The 20,829-nt window shown below is 36.7% G+C and overlaps 1 protein-coding gene across 1 annotated transcript; it reads right to left on the bottom strand.

Annotated features, from left to right (window-relative positions):
- Positions 1–16,837: 16,837 nt before the first annotated feature.
- On the bottom strand, positions 16,838–20,549 carry LOC115957800. The gene is made up of 3 exons (XM_031076132.1): positions 20,239–20,549; positions 17,474–18,775; positions 16,838–17,354 (listed from the first exon to the last, which is right to left on the bottom strand). The coding sequence occupies exons 1-3, from the start codon at positions 20,419–20,421 to the stop codon at positions 17,127–17,129; spliced, it is 1,713 nt and encodes a 570-aa protein (XP_030931992.1). The 5' UTR covers positions 20,422–20,549; the 3' UTR covers positions 16,838–17,126.
- Positions 20,550–20,829: the final 280 nt, after the last annotated feature.

The raw sequence follows: 20,829 nt of genomic DNA, 5'->3' as shown, positions 1-20,829 counted from the left end.
GAGGCTATGAAATATCTAAAGGGAAAGCTGTTGCCATTGCATTAAATGCTCTATAGCTAACTCTCTAGCTGCATTAATGAGGAAGTGATACCTGAACAGTAACTTTCAGCCTTATAGCTACTACCCAAAGATTATAGGAAGGTGCTGATGGGACAAGGATCAACACCAACAATTTGATCCACATGTGGAAGGTGGAGATGATAGAGGAAGATAGTATAAAATAGAAGAGAGACACTGAGAGAAGGGAATCGAGAAATTAAGAGAAAAATACTGTAGCAATCAAGAATTGAACTTGTAATCAAACTTGAGAGAAATATATAAAGAGCTAATCTTCTCGGATTGTGCTGAGGACAATTTTCTTTAAATTAAACCATTCTATCTTCATTTTTTTGTCATCTGAATCCACTTTATTTGTTGTTTGATTCATTAAAGCCCAATTTTTCAACCCACTCTCTACAAATTCATTGTATTAGGCTTTTTGGGCCTAAGTTCGTTTATCCTTTGGGCTAAGGACTCAAATTGCATCCTTACACTAGTATATTACAAGTTTTATTACATAGGTCCTACAAATTGATATGTCACCAATGAAGTAATTTAATACTCATTTATTATTTTGTTGAAGTGCCTCCTCATTGTCACATCAGTTTGTAAGCTTTTTGTAGTAAAATTTGCAATAAGTTTAGCATTTTCTCCAAAAAAAAAAAAAAAAGAATTAATAAAATACAACACAGTCACCATTAAGTGTATGAAATATGCTAAAGCTAATCCAAATTTTAGGGAAAAAAAAGTTTACAAATTGATGTGACATGAATATGATCGGTGTTACTTAAATAATATAATAAAATGAATGTTTGAATAACTTTTCTTTTATTGGTGATATGCCAATTTGTAAAACCTACATAGCAATTATCATTAGCTCACTTTGGATGAATTAGTCATGTTAATAAATAAGAATTAATAATGGATTTGAAATTAAATAAAAATAAATAAATATTATTTAAGTGATATTTAGATGTAAAAAGGCCTTTATAAAATTCTTGTCATAGGCCTTAAACAATCTTGGGCTATTAACAAGTCCAACTCAGCGAAATTTGGATATTTAGAATTGAAGTTATAAGTAATCCAAAGAACTCCAAAGCATAACAGGCTTATGCACTACCTCAGCAACAATCAATTATTTTCGCTCTAATTCATTTTGATCTTTGATGGCCTATAGAAACCATGATGTTGTGCAAAAATATCTCTTTGTGGTTGTTGAAAATTGTTGATACCCATTTTCGCGACACATTTTCTACGAGCTCGATTCAACCAAGCCTACCTTCCTTGTGGGCTCAATTTATGTATTATATTATATTTTATTATTTTAAGCATGGCCCAAGCCCATGTGACTTATTGGGGGAAATTGAGGAAGTGTGGTTTGGAGGGTATGTGTCGATTCCTTTCAGACCTTTTGCATGAGCCCAACACATACGTGCTACCAAGTGGGAAAGGGACACTGGTAGCACCTTAGACTCATGGAGGAGGTCTTGTACCTGAAATTTCCACCCCAAAACAGCTTTTATGCTCTGGGTGATTGTGGCCCAACTTTTCTGCTATACCATTTTTTGCCTAAAACACATAGTTGACCCTAAGTGGTTGGCTTGGTTTGCTGCAACCACCAAATGCAATCTCCAAGGACTTGCCATGCCTAAGAAACATCAGCATATGAATCTAGGCTACTTTATTTCCCAAATTATGCAAAAAGTAAGGCATCCCTCTTACCCAATTAAATCAAATCCAATCATAACTTCTTTGATTCATACCTTATTATTCAAATCCTCTTCTATTGACCAAAAATAGTCACTTAGAGCACCCCAAGTTCAATACAAAAGGTCCCAATCAAATTCAAAATGAACTAGCCATGTTCTACCCATATACTTGAAACTTCAGAGCAAAACCCCATTCAGCCAGTCAATAATCTCACAATTCCGAAGCTTGGGGGTGGAAATATGGGTACAGGGGAACCTTCCCTCTTTTCCTCACAACCTCTCTCAATTTCCTCTTCGTGGTGATTGTGGGTCAAAATTTCAGACTTGTTGAACCATGTTTTCCCCATAGAGCTGAAATTTGAGAGCAAAAACCCACTAAACCAAGAAATATTTTCATAATTTTGATCCTTAGGGGTGGAAATATGGGTACAGAGGAACCTTCCATCTCTTCCTCACAACCTCTCTCAACTCCCTCTTCTCGGTGACTCTGGGTCGAAGTTTCAGACCTGTTATGTTTTTATGCTTTTTTTGCACATTTGTTATTAGCATTTTGATTCTTTCTTGTCAAAGAACCATTAGCCTTTTATTCATTATACATTTATAATTTTGGGCTTGATTCTCCACAATAAACACCTCTAAAGAACCTAAGGGGAGATTTGGGCCGTTCTCGCATTTTCGGCCCTTGTCGCAAAAACGCCCCCTAACATTTTGGCGACTTCACTAGGGAGTGAAGCAGCTGAAACAAGAGAAGTCATGTATCCAAAGATGCAAAACCAGCAAAAAGATGATGTTTCTCACACCAACTTGTCATTCTAAGAGGAACTGTATGATACTTTGCCGCGCAAGAAGAGCGTGGTGAAGTTGAGCTGAAATAAGCTCTATCCTTAGCTCATTGAGTTGCTGGAGATGCTCCAAATCATGTGACAAAATCGCTCAACCTCCGGAAGCCACCCAAGAAGTGAAGGATGGAGGAAGAATCAACTTTCTTACTCAAGGGAAAAATTTTCATCCACTCATCTATATTATTTTTTAGCTATCATTCTTATGGATGAATCATCCTATATCTCTTGCTTTACATGATATTAGTGAAAAAAATTTGTTGTAGCTTGAAAATACAAAAATGGTGAGCCATAAGTCCAACCGCAAAGGGAATGAGGACTCCGACCAATAATCAACAATGCAAAACTCTAAACATCAATGTCAAAACCAAGAACCCAATGACAACGGCTAAAAGCTCATCCTTAACATCTTCTCAACACATGTGTCCTTTATTGTTGAGTTGTATTGTTGCTGAGTTAGTGTCGAGCATATGGGGGCTGCCACGGGTGATTAACTTATTTTGGCACAACAATAATTGCCACTATGTGCGACCCTTCATAGCTGAATATTTTTGGCGTCACTACTAAATGAAGTCTTCACCAAATAGCTAAAGGCCATAGCTAAGCCCGTTGCAAGTCGCTAGATATTCGATACACCAAGTCTTCAAGTAGCGACATTTCATAAACTAAGTCTTGAAGTCATACGAGCGATATGCTATTGGCAAAGCATGCTTAAGCTAAGACTCTCAAGCTTTCTCTTTACTAATTCATCTTTTTTATATATCGCTTGAACCACTTCCTTCAAGTTTTTTTTATCAAAATATTTTCTACAAGTTGTTTGTACTAATGCTTAGCCATGACTATCGTTTATTAATATAAATCATAACTACACTAAGGGACAAGGCGAAAACCTTCTTGGATCATCCAACAAAGAAGGAAAGATGGACTTGATTTCCTCTTATCGAAGCCGTGACATGTTCACTCACTCTAAGCCATGACAAGCTCACACATCCAAAATCACGGTCAATCGGTGTATGCTAAGCCATGGCATGTTCATATATCTCAAGTTGTGACAAGCGCATGCATTTGAAGCCAAGCCAACGCTTTAATCTTTCTTGAATTCAAGATTATGCTTGAAGGGGGAAGCGCCAATGTTGCCATCCTTAAGAAAATTTTTCTTGTCACTCAGCTTTTGCATGGAGAATTCCTAAGTAAGCCTAATGGTAGGAGGCTCGGCACACACCTTTGAAGAATGTTTTGCTAGACCTCGCTCTAGATATTGATGTCAAATAGCTCAAAAGCTTGAAAATACAAAAATGGTGAGCCTTAAGTCTGACCGTGAAGGGAAGGAAGGCTCCGTCCAATAATCAACAAAGCGAAGTTCTAAACTTCCATTTCAACCCAAGAACCCCTCTTGTGCTAAGCATATGGGAGCCGCGGGTGATTGACTCATTTTGGCACAATAATAATAGTCGCTGTGTGCGACCCTTTGGAGCTGAATATTTTTGGTGTCATCGCTGAATGAAGTCTTCACCAAATAGCTAAAGGCCATATCTAAATGGTCCACCACAAGGCGTTAGATATTCCGTACACCAAGCCTTGAGGTAGCAACATACCATATATCAAGTCTTAAAGTAGTGACATTTCATAAGCCAAGTTTTGAAGTCATCCGAGCAATATACTATCGTTAAAGCATGCTTAAGCTAAGACTCTCAAGCACTCTCTTTGCTAATTCATTTTTTTATACATATCATTTAAACCATTTTAATCTTTTAAATTTTTAATCAAAATATTTTCTATAAGTTGTGTACGCTACTTTGCTTAGCCATGACTATCGTTTACTAATATAAATCAAATTTGCACTTAAGGTGAAATGGAAACCTTCTTGGAGCACCCAAGGACAAAGGAAATCCGAACTCAATTCCCTTTCACCGAAGCCATGACACGCTCATGCACGCTAAGCTATGACGAGCTCACGCATCCAAAATCATGGTTGATCTGCGCATGCCAAGCCATGGTATGTTCATATATCTCAAGTCATGACAAACGCATGCATTCCAAGCCATGCCAATGCCTTAATCATTCTTGAATTCAAGATTATGCTTGAAAAGGGAAGCATCAATGTTGCCATCCTCAAGAAAATTGCTCTTGGCACACACCTTTGAAGAATGCTTTGCTAGAGCTTGCTCTAAACATTGATGTCAAACAGCTTAAAAATCGCAAGCTAGTTGCTGAAAATCATTTTCAAAGATTTTCGAGTGGAATCTTAGTACAATGTGGAAACTTGGAATAAGCAGCATAGAGGCTAACGATAGAAATTGTTGTGTTAGAGATGCTACAACCCTACACCGATGTCTCTAATGCTTAGCCCATCACTATATCAAAGTTAGAAGTTAAGCAAGCAAAGTATGAAGCCGCTGTTTGCGGTACCATGTATCTTCGACAAAGAAGATAACCAAAGCACGAAAAAAAAATTTTGTTGTGCTAGGAATGAAGCAACCCTATATCGACATCTCTGATGCTTAGCCGATCATTGTCCCAAAATTAGAAGCCAAGTTAGCAAAGTATGGAGTCATTGTTTGCGGTACAACATATCTTCGGCAAAGAAAAACCATGTTCTACCCTTTATATAGCAAATGGAAGGACCCCAATTTTCAAAACTTATCTTTGAGTAGTATTGAGAATACTAAGGGAGGAAGAAATGCCACCAAATAACTCTTGGCAATGGCATACCATTGGTTTGACATTACCAAATTCACTAAAAGTCGCCGTACTTCCAAATGCACTCCAAGCTTGTACACACACATCTTATAAGCATTCGAGACATGAGCACCTCATAGCCTTTTATACTTAGGGGCTTGATCTCATTGGACCTATCCATCCACCCTTGAATGGGTACATTCGAGTCTTTGCCGCACTAAGTAATTCACTAAGTGAGTGGAAGAAATTCCACTCAAAGAAAAGTAATGGGAATGGCCATAACCACTCCATCAAAGAGCATATCATTCGCCTTTTCGGCATCTCACACAAGATCATAAGCGACAACAATATATCTCACTCATACTAATTTTCGGAGGCAAGACCTATGAAACATTAGGAAACCGATGAACTATCATATTATCCAAGCATGATGAGACCCCTACATGTAAAGGTGCAATGCCTTCAATAAGTTAGGGAAAGCCAATACTTTCTCCAAATGGCAAACCTTGCAAAGCAGTGAGAAGGCCTACAAATTACTCTTACGACAAAACCTCTACATATGAGGGTAAATAAAAAAAAAAAAAATACTCTCAATAAGGTAGGGAAAGCCAAACACATACTCTCTCAATGGTAAGCCCTATTAAATGGTTGGGAAACTAATGAGAGATTTCATTATGGCAAGACCCCTACTTGCAAGGATGCAACACCCTCAACAAGGTAGGGAAAACCACCATTATCTTAACGGCAAGCCTTACGAAATAGTAAGGAAGCCAACATAATATCTTATAATTCAAGCGCGATGATCCACTACATGTGAGGACATAACCATCCCTTGAGAATATGGGAAAGTCGACACAATGGATCACTACCTCATTGCCACATGGTAATTAGCTATATGCGAGGATAAAACTATTTCTCAAGAGAATGGCAAAATTGTGCATTCTATAAGTCACTATATGCAAGAACATGATATTTTCAAAAAGTGATAGCAATACATGCAGTATTCATGCTACTATCTGTGAGAACGTAATCAACCTCTATGAAATGGTGACAAACAAGTGCACCATGAGCTGCAATGCACGAAAACACAGCCCATATGTTGGGGCTTCTTGAAACTAATGAAGTAGCGACCTAATATATGTCGAGTTTAAGTTGGCTACCAAGCGGTGAGTCAAGTTTCAATATATATGAGCTGCGGTCTGTGAAAGCAAATTTGCTCATCAAAAGATCGCTACCAAAAAAATAAAAAAAAATGGCACACAAACCGCAAGACGTGCGCTTAGCCAAAAGCTATCCGCAATGGCATGAGAACCAAGCAACATTTCTACTAACTTGCCCAAGCAAAGGCAAAGCCATATTCACAAGCTACCCAATTCAAGCACAAGTCATTCTCAAGAAACTAGTGCATATAATCTATCAAAATTATGCTACTCAATCACAAGGTGCATATGACATTTCCAAGCAAGCTCTCCTCAACATACTCAAATGCTCAGAGCCATACATGGGCTATTTTCACAACAAAACGTGCTCATAGCCTATCAACAAAAGGTACAAAGTCATTCTCAATGTATAAATTACAAACCATATACATCAATGAGGTACAAATCAATTTTTCATTCCAAAATACAAAATATACATCCAAATATCATATATGTTCGTTTTGTATATAAATGCAAATTATGTCAACTAACCATGATAGTATAAACTCAAAGTGGCACCAATACAACTAAATAAGAGTTGCTCTATACATAAGTGGACTGTCCATAAAGGCGAAATATAAGAGAAAGTGTCTCCAAGACAGCAGGCCCTAATACATACTATAACTAGTACAAACTTTTAAAGCTTAGAGCTCAATATAAGACAATTAGATAATTTAAAAAAAAAAAAAAAAAAAAAAAGCAAGAAAGGATTTAAAGGAAAATTTGAAGTGATGTCATAGTCCCCTTCCAACATCACCATCTTCAAGGCGTTGGCTTGCAATCACTCTCTTCTTTACTTTAAAGCCGCAAGAGAGAGACAGACTAAAAGGATTCAAAGTTACCAGCAGCAGCCATGGTACCATCTATTGCAACTCCATGTTGCTGTTCGCAACGGCTTCAACCTCAGAAAATGATGTATTGGCAATGGGAGTGGCCCTGGGAATGAAAGTCCTAACAATGACATCACAATTGTCAAATCCAAAGTCCTTCTACAAGAATCCATAGTACAACTCACTCAATATACTATTATATGCAAAAAAAAATGAAGAAGATGTGTGAGTTACCAAGTGAGTTCCAAATTTCCCGCTCAATAATGGCGTATTTCCCAAAGTACACTTATTCTATGCAAGACGGCAATGCGGCGCACTCAACAATCCCTACTGGAATGAAAAGGGGTTGGCAGCGAGTTTTGACTTGCCATAACAAATTTTAACTTGCCAGAGAAATTTTGGCTTCATTTTCAAAGTCTGTGCAAAGTGTCGAGACTGTCGACAATTACATTAAAGGAATAGTGGCTGCAACATGGAATCACCAACTTCGGCTCCACCAATTCATGCTAATAATCAAGCTATGCAACACATGGCTTACTCTCAATGGCATTGTTGAGGGCTAAAGGCTTACTCTACTGCTATGCGCCCCTGCACTAGAAATTCAAGTTTCATTCCTACACTTTCATTTCAAGCTTACTGAATCAAGAAATGACTACCACTTGATGACTATTACTATCACTTGCGTTCGTCGCAAGAATACGATATAGGGGGTTGCCAACCAATATAGTAGCTATGTCACACCCCTATACTACATCGCCAAGTGATATCTTTGCTCCATTCTATCTCAAATAATCTATCCCAAGACAGCTAGTAGTATCGCTCATGGCTACGACTTCATTGAAATTAATCTTGGCAAAAACGATCTCACCAAATTGGCTAACAATAAAGCTACTAAAAAATTGAATCATCCTCAATGTGTCGTTTCATCATCATCTCCTCATATGGACCCAATTCACTTATTCAAATTTACAACAAACAATGGGGAAAATTTACTTCCAACATGAAGCATAGCTGCATTGCAAACTAATTTTCATGACTATCGAAATCAATGGGAATCGGCTTCGACATGAGCTTCTGCTTCAATGAGAACAATGGTTGAACCTCATGAATTGACGCAATGAGACTATCATTTTTCCAAGGAAAAGCCACCCTACAAATTGAATTGAACAACACATTCAATATCTCAATAAGCACAACCAAGGCATAGCGAACAAAAAAAAAATCAGCTCACTAAGGTGGGCATCATGCATTCACATTTATTAAGTTTGCTCAAAGAATGAATTCAACACCTTGTCGCGATGTTTGGCATCATCCTCCAACAACAAAACTTTGTTCCTCACTGACGACGATACCTTTTCTTTTCTATCGACATTGCTTAGCCAAGATTGGTGCAAATGAATCCCACAGCGATGGGCGGCGAGTTGTCCAAGCCCACAGTAATAGAGCAAACCCACCCACGAATTCTCAAAAAAAAAAAAAAAAAAAAAAAAAAAAAAAAAAAAAAAAAAAACAAAAGAATCAGAAATCAAACTTACCCACCGTACCCACGGTCACGTCGCTGGCAAAAAAATCAGAGAAAACCAAACCCCAATACACTGATACAGTTTATATAGGGCAAAAGCAAAACAAACCAAAACCAATACTGTGTTTATAAAAAAAAAAAAAAAAAACCCCAATACAGAGCCTCTGTACCAAAACCAAACCAAAAAAACCCCAATACTCGCTCAACATCGCTGTAGCTCGCTCCTCATTGTTGTCGTCATAGCTCGCTCCTCGTCATCGTCACCGTAGCTCGCTCGCCCCTTGTTGTCGTCGCTCGCCCCTCATCATAGATTGCAGATCGTAGATGATAGATTGCAGATCGCTTTGCTCAGCTCCAGTGCTCGATGCTCGCAAATCGCAGTCACAGATCCCTCCCTGAGCTGAGCTCCCTCAAGCCTCAAGGTATTTCTAATTTCTCTCTCTTTTTCTCTCTGACTCTCTCTCAGTCTCTCTCTCTTTATCTCACTGATTTTCTAAAATAATGAATGTCTCTCTCTCTTTAGTCTTTATTCTTTAAGACTAAATTAACTCAGTAACTTTCTCTCTCTCTCTTTGATTGGCTGGCCGATGAATGGGGCTTTATTTATATTTTGCTTTTTCCTGTTTTTTGTCTTTTTGAATTTGGCTTTAGTGTTTATCTTATCCGTTGGTGTTGGTCAGTGTGTGTTCATTGTGTTGGTGAGATATTAATTGTCTTTTAGTGTGTATTGTGATTTGTGAATTTGTGCTTGTCCGTTGAGTGGGGTGGGGGTAGATGGGCAGATGGGTACATGGGGTCGGGAGCACAATAATTATAGTAATGTAATGTGCTACACATTACACTACTTTAATTTTTGTACTGCACATGGGATGTGTAATGTCAGATTCTTTTAGTGTAATGTGTACAAGAGGCTAAACAATATAACAAATTAAAGCAATATAGTTTATTGTTACGCTAAACAACAATAATTAAAGCTGTATAATTAACCAATACATTATAAAAGACAAATAAATTAAATTATGTTAGGCTAAATAATAATTAATAATTTTATAGTTAATGAAATAACAATATAACAAATTATAGTTTATAAAAGACAAACAAATTAATGAAACAACTAAACAACAATAATTAATAATTTAATTAATATTTCAAATGAACTTATAGTTTATTGTTTATTCTTTTGCTATAATTATGGACAAATATTTGATAAGAAAACCACATACCCAAGATTCATCTCCTATGCAAGATTCATCTTCTATGCAAGATTCATTTCCTATGCAAGATTCATCTTCATCTTCCAAGCGAATTCGTGTTGACTTTAACTTAGAAAATCTTCCTTCAAATCCTGGGCTACGACAAAAGATATCATCTTATCATCCTAATAATCATGATGAAATAGGAAGACATTATTTAACAAAAGGCCCTTGTCAACCTATTCTTCATGATTTCCCTGTATCATATTTTTCTGAAAAGCCTCGTCGATTTAGATTCGAATGGTATGTGGGTAGAAAGTGGTTGGAATATAGTATAGACAAGGATGCGGCATTTTGTTTTAATTGCTACTTATTTAGGCGGCAAGATGTTGGTAAGCAAGGAGGAGGTGAGACTTTTGTAACGAAGGGATTCAAACTTTGGAATCAAGTTGTGAAGTTAGATTCCCATGTTGGAGGAGTTAATAGTGCTCATAACCAAGCTGTCAAGAAGAGTGAAGATCTACTGAAGGAAAAGCAACACATTCAAAGTGTTTTGGTTAAGCAATCAAATAAAGATAAACATGATTATCGAGTTCAATTAAATGCAATAGTTGATTGCATAAGATTCCTTTTATGCCGGGAATTAGCTTTTCGTGTCACGATGAATCTCAAGGTTCAAGTGATAAAGGAAATTTTCTTGAGCTTATACAATTTTTGGGGGATTACAATGAATCTATCAATGAAGTGTTGCAAATAGCTCCGAAAAATTGCAAGCTTACCCACTCGGATATTCAAAAAGATATTGTGAATGCAATTGCACGTGAAACATCCAAAGCCATCATCAAGGATATTGACAATGGGTTCTTTTCAATATTAGTTGATGAGTCACATGATATCTCAGTGAAAGAACAAATATCCCTTATTCTTCGTTATGTGAACAAAAAAGGAATTATTATAGAGCGGTTCGTTGGTATTGTACATGTTGCAAGTATCACCGCTTTGTCACTCAAATGTGCTATTGAATGTTTACTTTGTGAACATAATTTGAGTTTGTCAAACCTACATGGGCAAGGTTATGACGGGGCTAGTAATATGCAAGGTGATATCAATGGTCTCAAAACTTTAATTTTGAAAGAAAATAAGTCAGCATTTTATATCTATTGTTTTGCTCATTAACTTCAATTGACACTTGTTGCCATTGCTAAAAATCACATTAACATTGCTGAATTTTTTTATGTGGTTAGTAATTTAGTAACTGTTGTTGGAGGCTCTTGTAAGAGACGAGATGCTCTCCGAGATGCACAATTTGAGAAAATTAAAGAAGATTTAGAGAATGGTGTACGTAGAAGTGGGCAAGGTTTAAATCAAGAGACAAATCTTAAACACCCTGGTGATACACGTTGGGGATCATATTATGGGACTATTCTCAACTTGATTTTGATGTTCTCTGCTGTTATTGATGTACTTGAGATTATTGAAGAAGATGGCCTCTCCGACCAAAAAGTTGAAGCTCGATTTATTATGAGGTCAATTCTATCTTTTGAATGAGTTGTCAATAGCATTGCAAAAAAAAAAAATCAGGATATAGTAAATGTTATGGATCTTGTTAAAGTGTCTAAGCAACGATTGCAAGTGATGAGAGAAGATGAATGGAGTTCTTTATTGACTGAAGTATCTTCCTTTTGTACCAAGAATGATATTTCTATCTTGAACATGGATGAAACATTTGTAGTTAGTGGGAGGTTGCGACGCAACACTCAACAAAAGACAAATTTACATTATTATCGTGTTGAGATATTCTACACAGTCATAGATATGCAACTTCAAGAGCTTTACAACCGTTTTCTAAAGCGAATACTGATTTGCTACTTTGTATGGCTTGCTTGAATCCAAGTAATTCATTTGTGGCTTTCGATAAGGAAAAGTTAATACGTCTAGCTAAGTTCTATCCCTCTGATTTTCTTGGGACAAATATTTTGGCACTTGACCCTCAATTGCAGAATCACATTTTTGATATGAGTAGCAACGACTTCTTTTTAGAGCTTCAAGGAGTTAGTGAACTTGTTGAAAAGTTAGTGAGCACAAGGAAGCATGAGACTTATCCTTTAGTCTATTTGCTTGTGAAGTTAGCTTTGACCATTCCAGTTGCCACTGCAACAATAGAAAGAAGTTTTTCAGCAATGAAATATATAAAGAATGAATTGCACAATCGAATGGGAGATCAGTGGATGAATGATTGCTTAATTGTGTATATTGAAAAAGATGTAACTTGTAGCATTGATAAGGAGATTATCATGCAACGATTTCAAAATATGAAAACTCGTAGAAGACAATTGTAAATTTTATGTATTTGCATGTTTTTTGATTGTTGTTGTTATCAATATATAAAATTTTCTTTTTATTAAATTGTGTAATTTATGCTTGTTGAGGAATACCCTGACAAAATTTCCTAGAATTGCCACTACTGTTGGAACTCCTTTGCCTCTCAACCATAAGGATCTCCACCATCGCAACACCCTCCTTGAGTTTTGACGATATGGGTGGAGAATTGAAGATGGGTGTTTTGAGATCAAAGAAAGAAGTTTAAATATCTCTACTACAGGTCTTGGATCCTTGCTCCCAAAAGGCACTTGAAGCAGATCTAAAGAAAATGGAGAGCAAAGCGGTGTGAAAGATATTGAGGCCAAAAAAAATGACAATGGCCAAAAAAGAGACTAAAGTGGCATGTAATATGCTGAGAGGAATAAGGCTACAATTGTAAACTAAAAGGCAAGTTTTTGGAAGAAAAGTCAAAGCCAAAATATAGATTGCAAGGCAATTGACGTGGAGGCTTAAAGTCACATACCATCCAATTGAAAGGGATGCTAAAATCACCATGGTGGTCATGAAAGTCATCAAGGAAAAGATTCTAAAGTTACATGTGAGCATGAAAGTCAAGCCTTATGCCTTTTCTTGAGGTGTTTTGAATCATATTACACATAAGGTGCTATGTGCATACCCAAAGTATGGTTATTGGGCTTAACCTCTACTTGCGCTCACAATCTATTTGTTTTGTAGGCTTTTGGGTTTCCTACTATAGGTAGTCTTATGCACGACAGCCTAAATACACTTCGGTTTACTCAAGCCTTTCTCTTTACCTCATAGAGTTACTTTCTTTCAGAGTGACTGCTCTTTTCTTTCAGCTTTCTCTCCAAAATTGCCAACCCCCTTTTCTCATTCTCTTGTCCTATTTATAGGCTAAGATGAGTGGAGTAGTTATGATTACTTCTCCTTCTTAGTGCGAATGGGGGTCCAATTCCATCATCTTAAAGTGGATGCTCTGTTAGGAAAGGTGGGAGTGGCATTGGAACTAATTCCCACTTCTGCCGCCTACTCAGCAGTGACATTGTCAAGTGCACAGCCGGGCAGCTGGGTGCGGGGCGTCTCCAGGCAAAAACGCTCCCATCCAGGTCAGAAATGATTGGGGGGGGGGGTTTGCTTGAGGAGTTCAAGTTAATGTAGTCTTATTTCAATTTTTGGGCCTAAATTGGGCTCGGAGGTATCTGGGTTAAGCCTTAAGGTCTAAGAATGAGGATGGTCATATGATGTGTTATAGGGCTTGGGCTCGAGGAATACGAGTTCAAGGGCCCAATCCCTGTATCAGGGGCCCAACCCCCGTACATGCTACATGTATCGACCAATTGATGTTCTTTAGTGGAACCAATAACCATCAAGTGCCCATGTTTGTGATCACAAAAATTTTACAAGCGGGCTCCTTTGAATTGAGAGTTTTCTACAAGTGGTCTCCACGAGCCACAATATATCTACAAACAAACTTCATTGACCTATATCTTCTTAACAAAAAATGAAGCATTTGGAAGGACTAATTCCTAAACTCGCAACATCTATAAGCAATGGGAAACATCAACTACTCATACGCACGCTGCAAGCGCCATGTGTGATCGGGGGGACTAATGTTGATACCCATTTTCGCGACACATTTTCTACTCGATTCAACCAAGCCTAACTTCCTTATGGGCTCAATTTATGTATTATATTATATTTTATTATTTTAAGCATGACCCAAGTCCATGCGACTTATTGGCGGAAATTGAGGAAGTGTGGTTTGGAAGGTATAGGTCGATTCTTTTTAAACCTTTTGCATGAGTCCAACACATACGTGCTACCAAGTAGGCAAGGGACACTGGTAGCACCTTAGGCTCATAGAGGTGATCTTGTACTTGAAAATTTCCACCCCAAAACAGTTTTTATGCTTTGGGTGACTGTGACTCAACTTTTCTGCTATACCATTTTTTTTCCTAAAACACATAGTTGACCCTAAGTGGCTGGCTTGGTCTGTTGCAACCACCAAATGCAATCTCCAAGGACCTACCATGTCTAAGAAACATCAGCCCATAAATTTAGGCTACTTTACTTCCCAAATTATGCAAAAAGTAAGGCATCCCTCTTACCCAATTAAATCAAATCTGACCATAACTTCTTTGATTCATACCTTAGGGTTCAAAGCCTTTTCTATTGACCAAAAACAGTCACTTAGAGCACCCCAAGTTCAATACAAAAGGCCCCAATCAAATTCAAAATGAACTAGCCACATTCTACCCACATACCTGAAACTTCAGAGCAAAACCCCATTCAGCTAGTCAACAATCTCACAATTCTAAAGCTTAGGGGTGCAAATATGGGTATAGGGGAACCTTCCCTCTCTTCCTCACAACCTCTCTCAATTCCCTCTTCTCAGTGACTATGGGTTGAAGTTTCAAACCTGTTATGTTTTTATACTTTTTTTGCATTTTTGTTATTAGCATTTTAATTCTCTCTTGTCAAAGCACCATTAGCCTTTTGTTCATTATACATTTGGAATTTTAAGCTTGATTCTCCATAATAAACACCTCTAAAGAACCCAAGGGGAGATTTGGGCCGTTCTCACATTTTTGGCCCTTGTCGCAAAAACGTCCCCGACAAAAATTTTGTAGCACTCTCAATGCCAAATCATAGAATGAAATTGGATGTAATATAATTTCACAAAGATTTATTAAAAGATTATGTTGTCATACTAGTGCTTTGTTTTTTTATTTATATCTCAAACATTTTCATAGGATTTTTTTTTTTTTTTTCACTCTTTCACTAAAGGTTTAAACTTACAATAATTGTAAAGGTTTCTCTTTCTCTTTCAAGGTTACGATGATTGAAAGAAAGTATAGAAAGTGGGAGAGGGTAGAAAAGTAAAAGGAATTGTAGAAAAAAAGAAAGAGATTATAGTGAAAGACTTTAGAGATGCAAGAAGTACTTAATAAGGAGAGAGATAAGGAAATGCTATTAATTAGGTAAATATTTAATGATGATATGAGTAATGGATTTTTCTTTTTAATAGTTAGATTTTTTAGAAATTTACGGTTTAAAAAAATGTGTAACTCTTGTGGACTGTGGAGTTACACAAGGTGTAACTTGAACATATATATTATATCATAGAATTTTATATTTTATTTAAATTTTTATGGAACTTAGACACCTCTTTCCCCACTTTTACCAAACACCCCCTTCTTACCAAAAAAAAAAAAAAACCCTTCAGAGCTCTTAAAGCTCCTTTTTATAATAATAATAATAATAATAATAATCTTAAAGTTTTTTTTTTTTTTTTTTTTTTTTTTTTTTTTTTTTTTTTTTTTGTTGTTGCTGTTGTTGAGAATCAAGCTCTTTTATTATTATTATTTTTTTCTTAATTGTGCTAACACACTTTTACCCATGGTACCATCTTATTCCATCAAATAAGAGCCCATAGTATCATATTATTATTATTTTTGAGATAGATACAATATACTACTTGTTGTTAACCTCACAACTTAAATCTTTTCCCTCCTAGACCCCAAACACTTTGTGTATGAGGAGGTACTAATTCAATTACAAGACCCTTAGGTAGTACCATATCATTTAAAATCTCATTCCATAAAAAAAAAAAAAAAAAAAAAAAAATGTGACATTATGTCCTAAAAAAATGTGACATTATATTCACCGTTAAATAATGGGCCTCTTCCTTTAAAAACAAATCGAAAGGATCTTTCTTGATTCTAAACATGTTTGTTAAATAATTTGTTAAACTATTTTTTTTTAAGTATAGTTTAAACTTTAAACGCTATAGCTTAGGAATGTAATAAATAAAACCTTGCTGTTTCAAAAAAACAACAAATTAAACCTGATAATTTCAAAAGTACAAATTAAACCCCCAAGCCCAATATCTTTTCACTTAAGTCGACTAAATTTAATTTGTTACTTTTTGAAATTGTAGGGATTAATTTATTACCTTTTAAAACACCATAACTTGATTTGTTGCCCTGTTCTTTGTGTACGGGTTGTCCTAATAGTAATGGGCTCCCATTATTTCAAGAAACATCTCCCCAGTTGGAGCCTAACCCATCAGAATGGAGGTTGTTTGTCAAATATTTGCAATATTCTTTTGCTAAGTGAATCGGACATATGCCTTGTCTACATGCAGCAATGATATGCCATTCCTACAGGTAAAGATATGCCAGTGAAAGGTGATTGCAGACCAGGCACATCGTTGGTTTTAGCAACCCAAAAATACACATTCATTGTTGGTGAGTCTTTTAGCAACAACAAAAATAAAACACATTGTTTGTGAATCTGATTCGCAGGTTATAAAGAAGATCCTCCATTGATTGTAAACATTTCAGATATAAATCAATTTTTTTTTTTCAGCTTTTAGCTTTTATGTACAACTTTTTAAGACTACTTTTTAAAAGTATAAGTATATTTTAACATATTTTTAACAAAAATCTAAATAAGTTGACGTCAACTGCTACATAAATATATCAAGGGGAGAAACAAAAAAATCATGTATTTTAATCCATATTGGAAATTTTCAATTTATAATACAAATCTGAAACATTGCAGTTCACGTGATCAACGATATATTTTTTGCCTTATTCACATACACAAACATGATCGATCATAAAAATTATTACAAGCTGCTCAATACACTCAGTTTTACCCCTCTTCTTTTACCGCCAAAGCTCTTGCCTTTGCATGTGGACATTCATAGCAGCGCTGCTTTTTCATGATTCAAGACAACAACAAAAAACTGGGAAGTTGTACTTGGCTTTAGCTCTTTTGATGAACAGCAACCTGGTGGATGTCCATGTCCTTCAACATGACAGAACGCCCACATGAATCACATGGAGCAGTCCTCGACCCACAAAGACTCTCATGCTCAGATAATCCTCTTAATCTATCCCGAACATCCAATGCAGAATTCCCTGCTGGAACCATGTCTCCACAAAACCGACATGTGACTAGGCGTAGGGGGCAAACTGAAGCTTGGTGTTGCACCTGCCAAAAACAGAGGAAGATGATTATAATGTAATTGTGACTGCAACAAAATGCATATTAGTTACCCAAAAAAGAAAGGATATGAAGAATACAGAAAGCCATCCCACAGGGTTGCTTACCATCTGTTCTTTCTCAAGGACTATTCCACATGGGCACTGAAGTGGCTCATGGAACACTTTCATGTGCTTCTCCATCTCTCCCTGCTGAAATGCTTGCCCACATTTGTTGCAATGCACATGGTTTTTGGCTTCCTCAACCCTAAGAACAATTCCACAAGCAGCATGCTGACAAACAACATTGTGCCTGCTACAAAAGGCTTCATGCAGTGCAATAGTCCGACTGGGTATATAATGCTTGCAATTCCTACACTCTACAGTATCCATCTCCATAGGAGATGAGGTGGATGCAGAGTGTTGACCCACCTTACGCTTGTAATCATCCTGAACACTAACTGAAATTTTGTATTTTGTTGTTCCTTTGAAGCCGAATACACCCACACTGTAAGTGCCTGCTCCCAAGTTCTTGTCTTTAGAGCTAAGGATCAAAGTCTTTGAACCAATATCATGGGAAGACCACTCATGCTGGTGTCGAGTTGGGAATATCAGAGGATGCCTGGAAATGAAAAGATCAGTATCTCCACCATCTGTTTCTGCTTCTATCTTTACCTCAACTCTGGAATCGCCCAAAGCAATTATCCCCCAAATGTCATTATCTATTGAGAACTTGTAGTACATATAATTGCCTTCGTCAACCACTCCAGATTCCAACTTTCCAAATACTAGCGGATTAAGAACATGCTGATCTGTCCTCTCAGAAGCTGAATCAGAACCAATTATATCAACTTCAATATCTGTTTCTAGAACAGATACACTTGACGAGGGTTTTAATTCAAGGACTCGTAATGCATGTGCTAGCTCCCCATAATTGACAGTTAATATGTCACCCTGAGATAGGGTAGCATGCTGGCGAAGGCTTGTTTCAAGAATGGCTTTGTGATTCGGTAGATCTGAAAAGCCTACCCTCTCTGGTTGAAGTTTTGCATAAGTTCCTTTTGGTAGCCAGACATAACGGACTTCAATCAAGGGAGTTTTTGGAGTTTCTGCTGGGAATAGATTGTGCCATACATGAGGAGGAAGCGAAACAGAACCTTCATCTGCAGTGAACTCTAAAACGCCTGAATGGGTGGTCCGATGGTTTTCCTCACCAGTGACATTCATGTCTGAAGAATCCTCTTGATGAACTACTGACAACTGGAAGTACATGGGTCCCTTATCAAAAGCACCTTGATCAGACAATTCTGTGAAGCAGGAAGGAGGCAATTTGATCTTATCTCCAATACCCTGATAAGGTACAGCTTCCAATAATCGGTAAAACATGACTCCTCTGCCAGCAAGTACGCTTTCTTGCATTTGCTCATCAGCCTGAATGGAAAATATACTGTTCACATAAGTTTCTAGATATTACACATATCAACTAACAAGAATATCCACATGCCACAAAATATTCCAAAGGACAAGGCAAGTTTTAAATTTTATGCAAAAGCCTGTAAAAAACCTGATCATCATCCACGCATTAGATTTGAATTTATCTTTACCATCTTTTTGATATAGGTATTCAGACAATAACAATAAACAGAACAAAAAAAAAGAATCAAAACAAAATGTTGTTAAAGTGACGTATGTCTCATGGCCAGTCCCAAGAGGTAATGGCAGCAACACTGCTCCACAAGGCAATAGGATATGAGAACAATCATCAACGGAGGAGCTTCCTCAAAATGGGTGGACCATTAACATCAACAAGCATTTTTATGTGACACTAATTTAGGAATTTACAATCAGAAATAAGTTTGCCCCATTCAAGTAAGGGACCTATCAGAAAAAATCCTTCACATTAAATTATCTATAACCAATTACAGGACCAAAATCTAAAGGGCCAGAATATTTATAAGATAAATTTATACAAAAAGGAATCCTGTCTCAACATGGGCGGTGCCAGCTTAAGGCCAAGGTGGTCCCAGGACCACCCTGACCTAGATTTTATATATATATATATATATATATATAATAATTTAAAAAAATTTATTTGTCTACCCTTCAAAAAAATTTTGGGACCACCCTCAGTTTTTTTTTATGTTAATAAAATTAAATTTTCTATTTAATTTGTTCTACATTCAATGGATGAATGATTGCTTGGTTGTGTACATTGATAAAGATGTAGCTTGTAGTATTGATAATGAAACTATCATGCATCGATTTGAAAATATGAAAACTCGTAGAATGTAATTGTAAACTTTATGTATTTGCAATTTTTTTTTTTTATTGTTGTTGTTGTCAATATATGAATTTCTCTTTTTATTAGATTGTATAATTTATGTTTCTTAAGGAATACCAAGAATAGAAGCATGTTTTAACATTAGCACACATCTGGAAAATAAAAGGGAGGCCTAGCGTTTTTCCATTAGGAGCATATGAACAAATTAAGTTCCAATTTTCAGCCACTTTGCCTACACATTCAATTCCCATGTCTTAAGATTTTCTCAGGTTTGCCTTTGGTTCAACAATAATTCTTATCTGGAAAAGCAAGTAAACTTTCGATGAAAGAAACAATTTCCCAATAACTTAACTAAACAGACATGGTAAATCTTCCTAAGATTCATGAAACAACATCATCAAAATCAATGGAATCTCAAAAAGAAAAAACAAGGCAAAATTTCTCTGGGACCTCAAATTCCCAAGAAAACCCATGAGAGATAAATCACTAATTCACATAAACAAGCTAATTATCATGAAACAAAGCAAAAATCTATTGACTAATAAAAAAAAACCATTAATGAAAAAAAAAAGGGGTGGTTTAGATTAGATGGGTAGGTGAGAGAAGGAAGGACCTTGAGCTGGGCTTCTGCTGCATCGATGCGTCTCGATCTCTGAACAGCTTCAATGGCTTCTCTTTGCTTCGTAGCCCCTTCCTTAGCCTTCTTTTCTCTTTCCGATTTTAGCCTCGCCTTCTCCTTCCTCTCCTTCTGCTCCTTCTCCAGCTTCTCTCTCGCTCTCCTCAACTCAAAATCCATTTCTTTTTTTTCTCTCTCTCTCTGAAACTTTCTCTCTACGAAACAATGTTGGAAAAAAACCAAAAAGCCAAAAGCAGAAGGCAAGGGAGCTTTTAAGGTTTTTGGTTTGGTTTCTGAGTTCGGGTTTGTTAAGGAATACTACATAGAAAAGGAGTAGAGTTAGTTGAACTATTTGTTTTATTGGTTCCGAGGCCCAACAGGACTTTTACCTTCCAGAAGGATCTGGGCCTTTCGTTTAGGAGTGTCCGTCTTGATTTTGATTTGTGATTGTGGGGTCCTATTATATAGCCTAATTGGGTTCTAATTTCTAATTGAGCCCCAAATTCAGAGGCCTAAAAAAATTGAGCTTTAATTGAAAATATAATATTTTGGTCGGGATATAAATGATTTCATATTAAAGAGCATGAA

This window comes from Quercus lobata, chromosome 8 (assembly GCF_001633185.2).
Source record: "Quercus lobata isolate SW786 chromosome 8, ValleyOak3.0 Primary Assembly, whole genome shotgun sequence".
NCBI classification, from domain to species: domain Eukaryota; kingdom Viridiplantae; phylum Streptophyta; class Magnoliopsida; order Fagales; family Fagaceae; genus Quercus; species Quercus lobata.
This window is presented reverse-complemented; position numbering and strand designations above follow the sequence as displayed.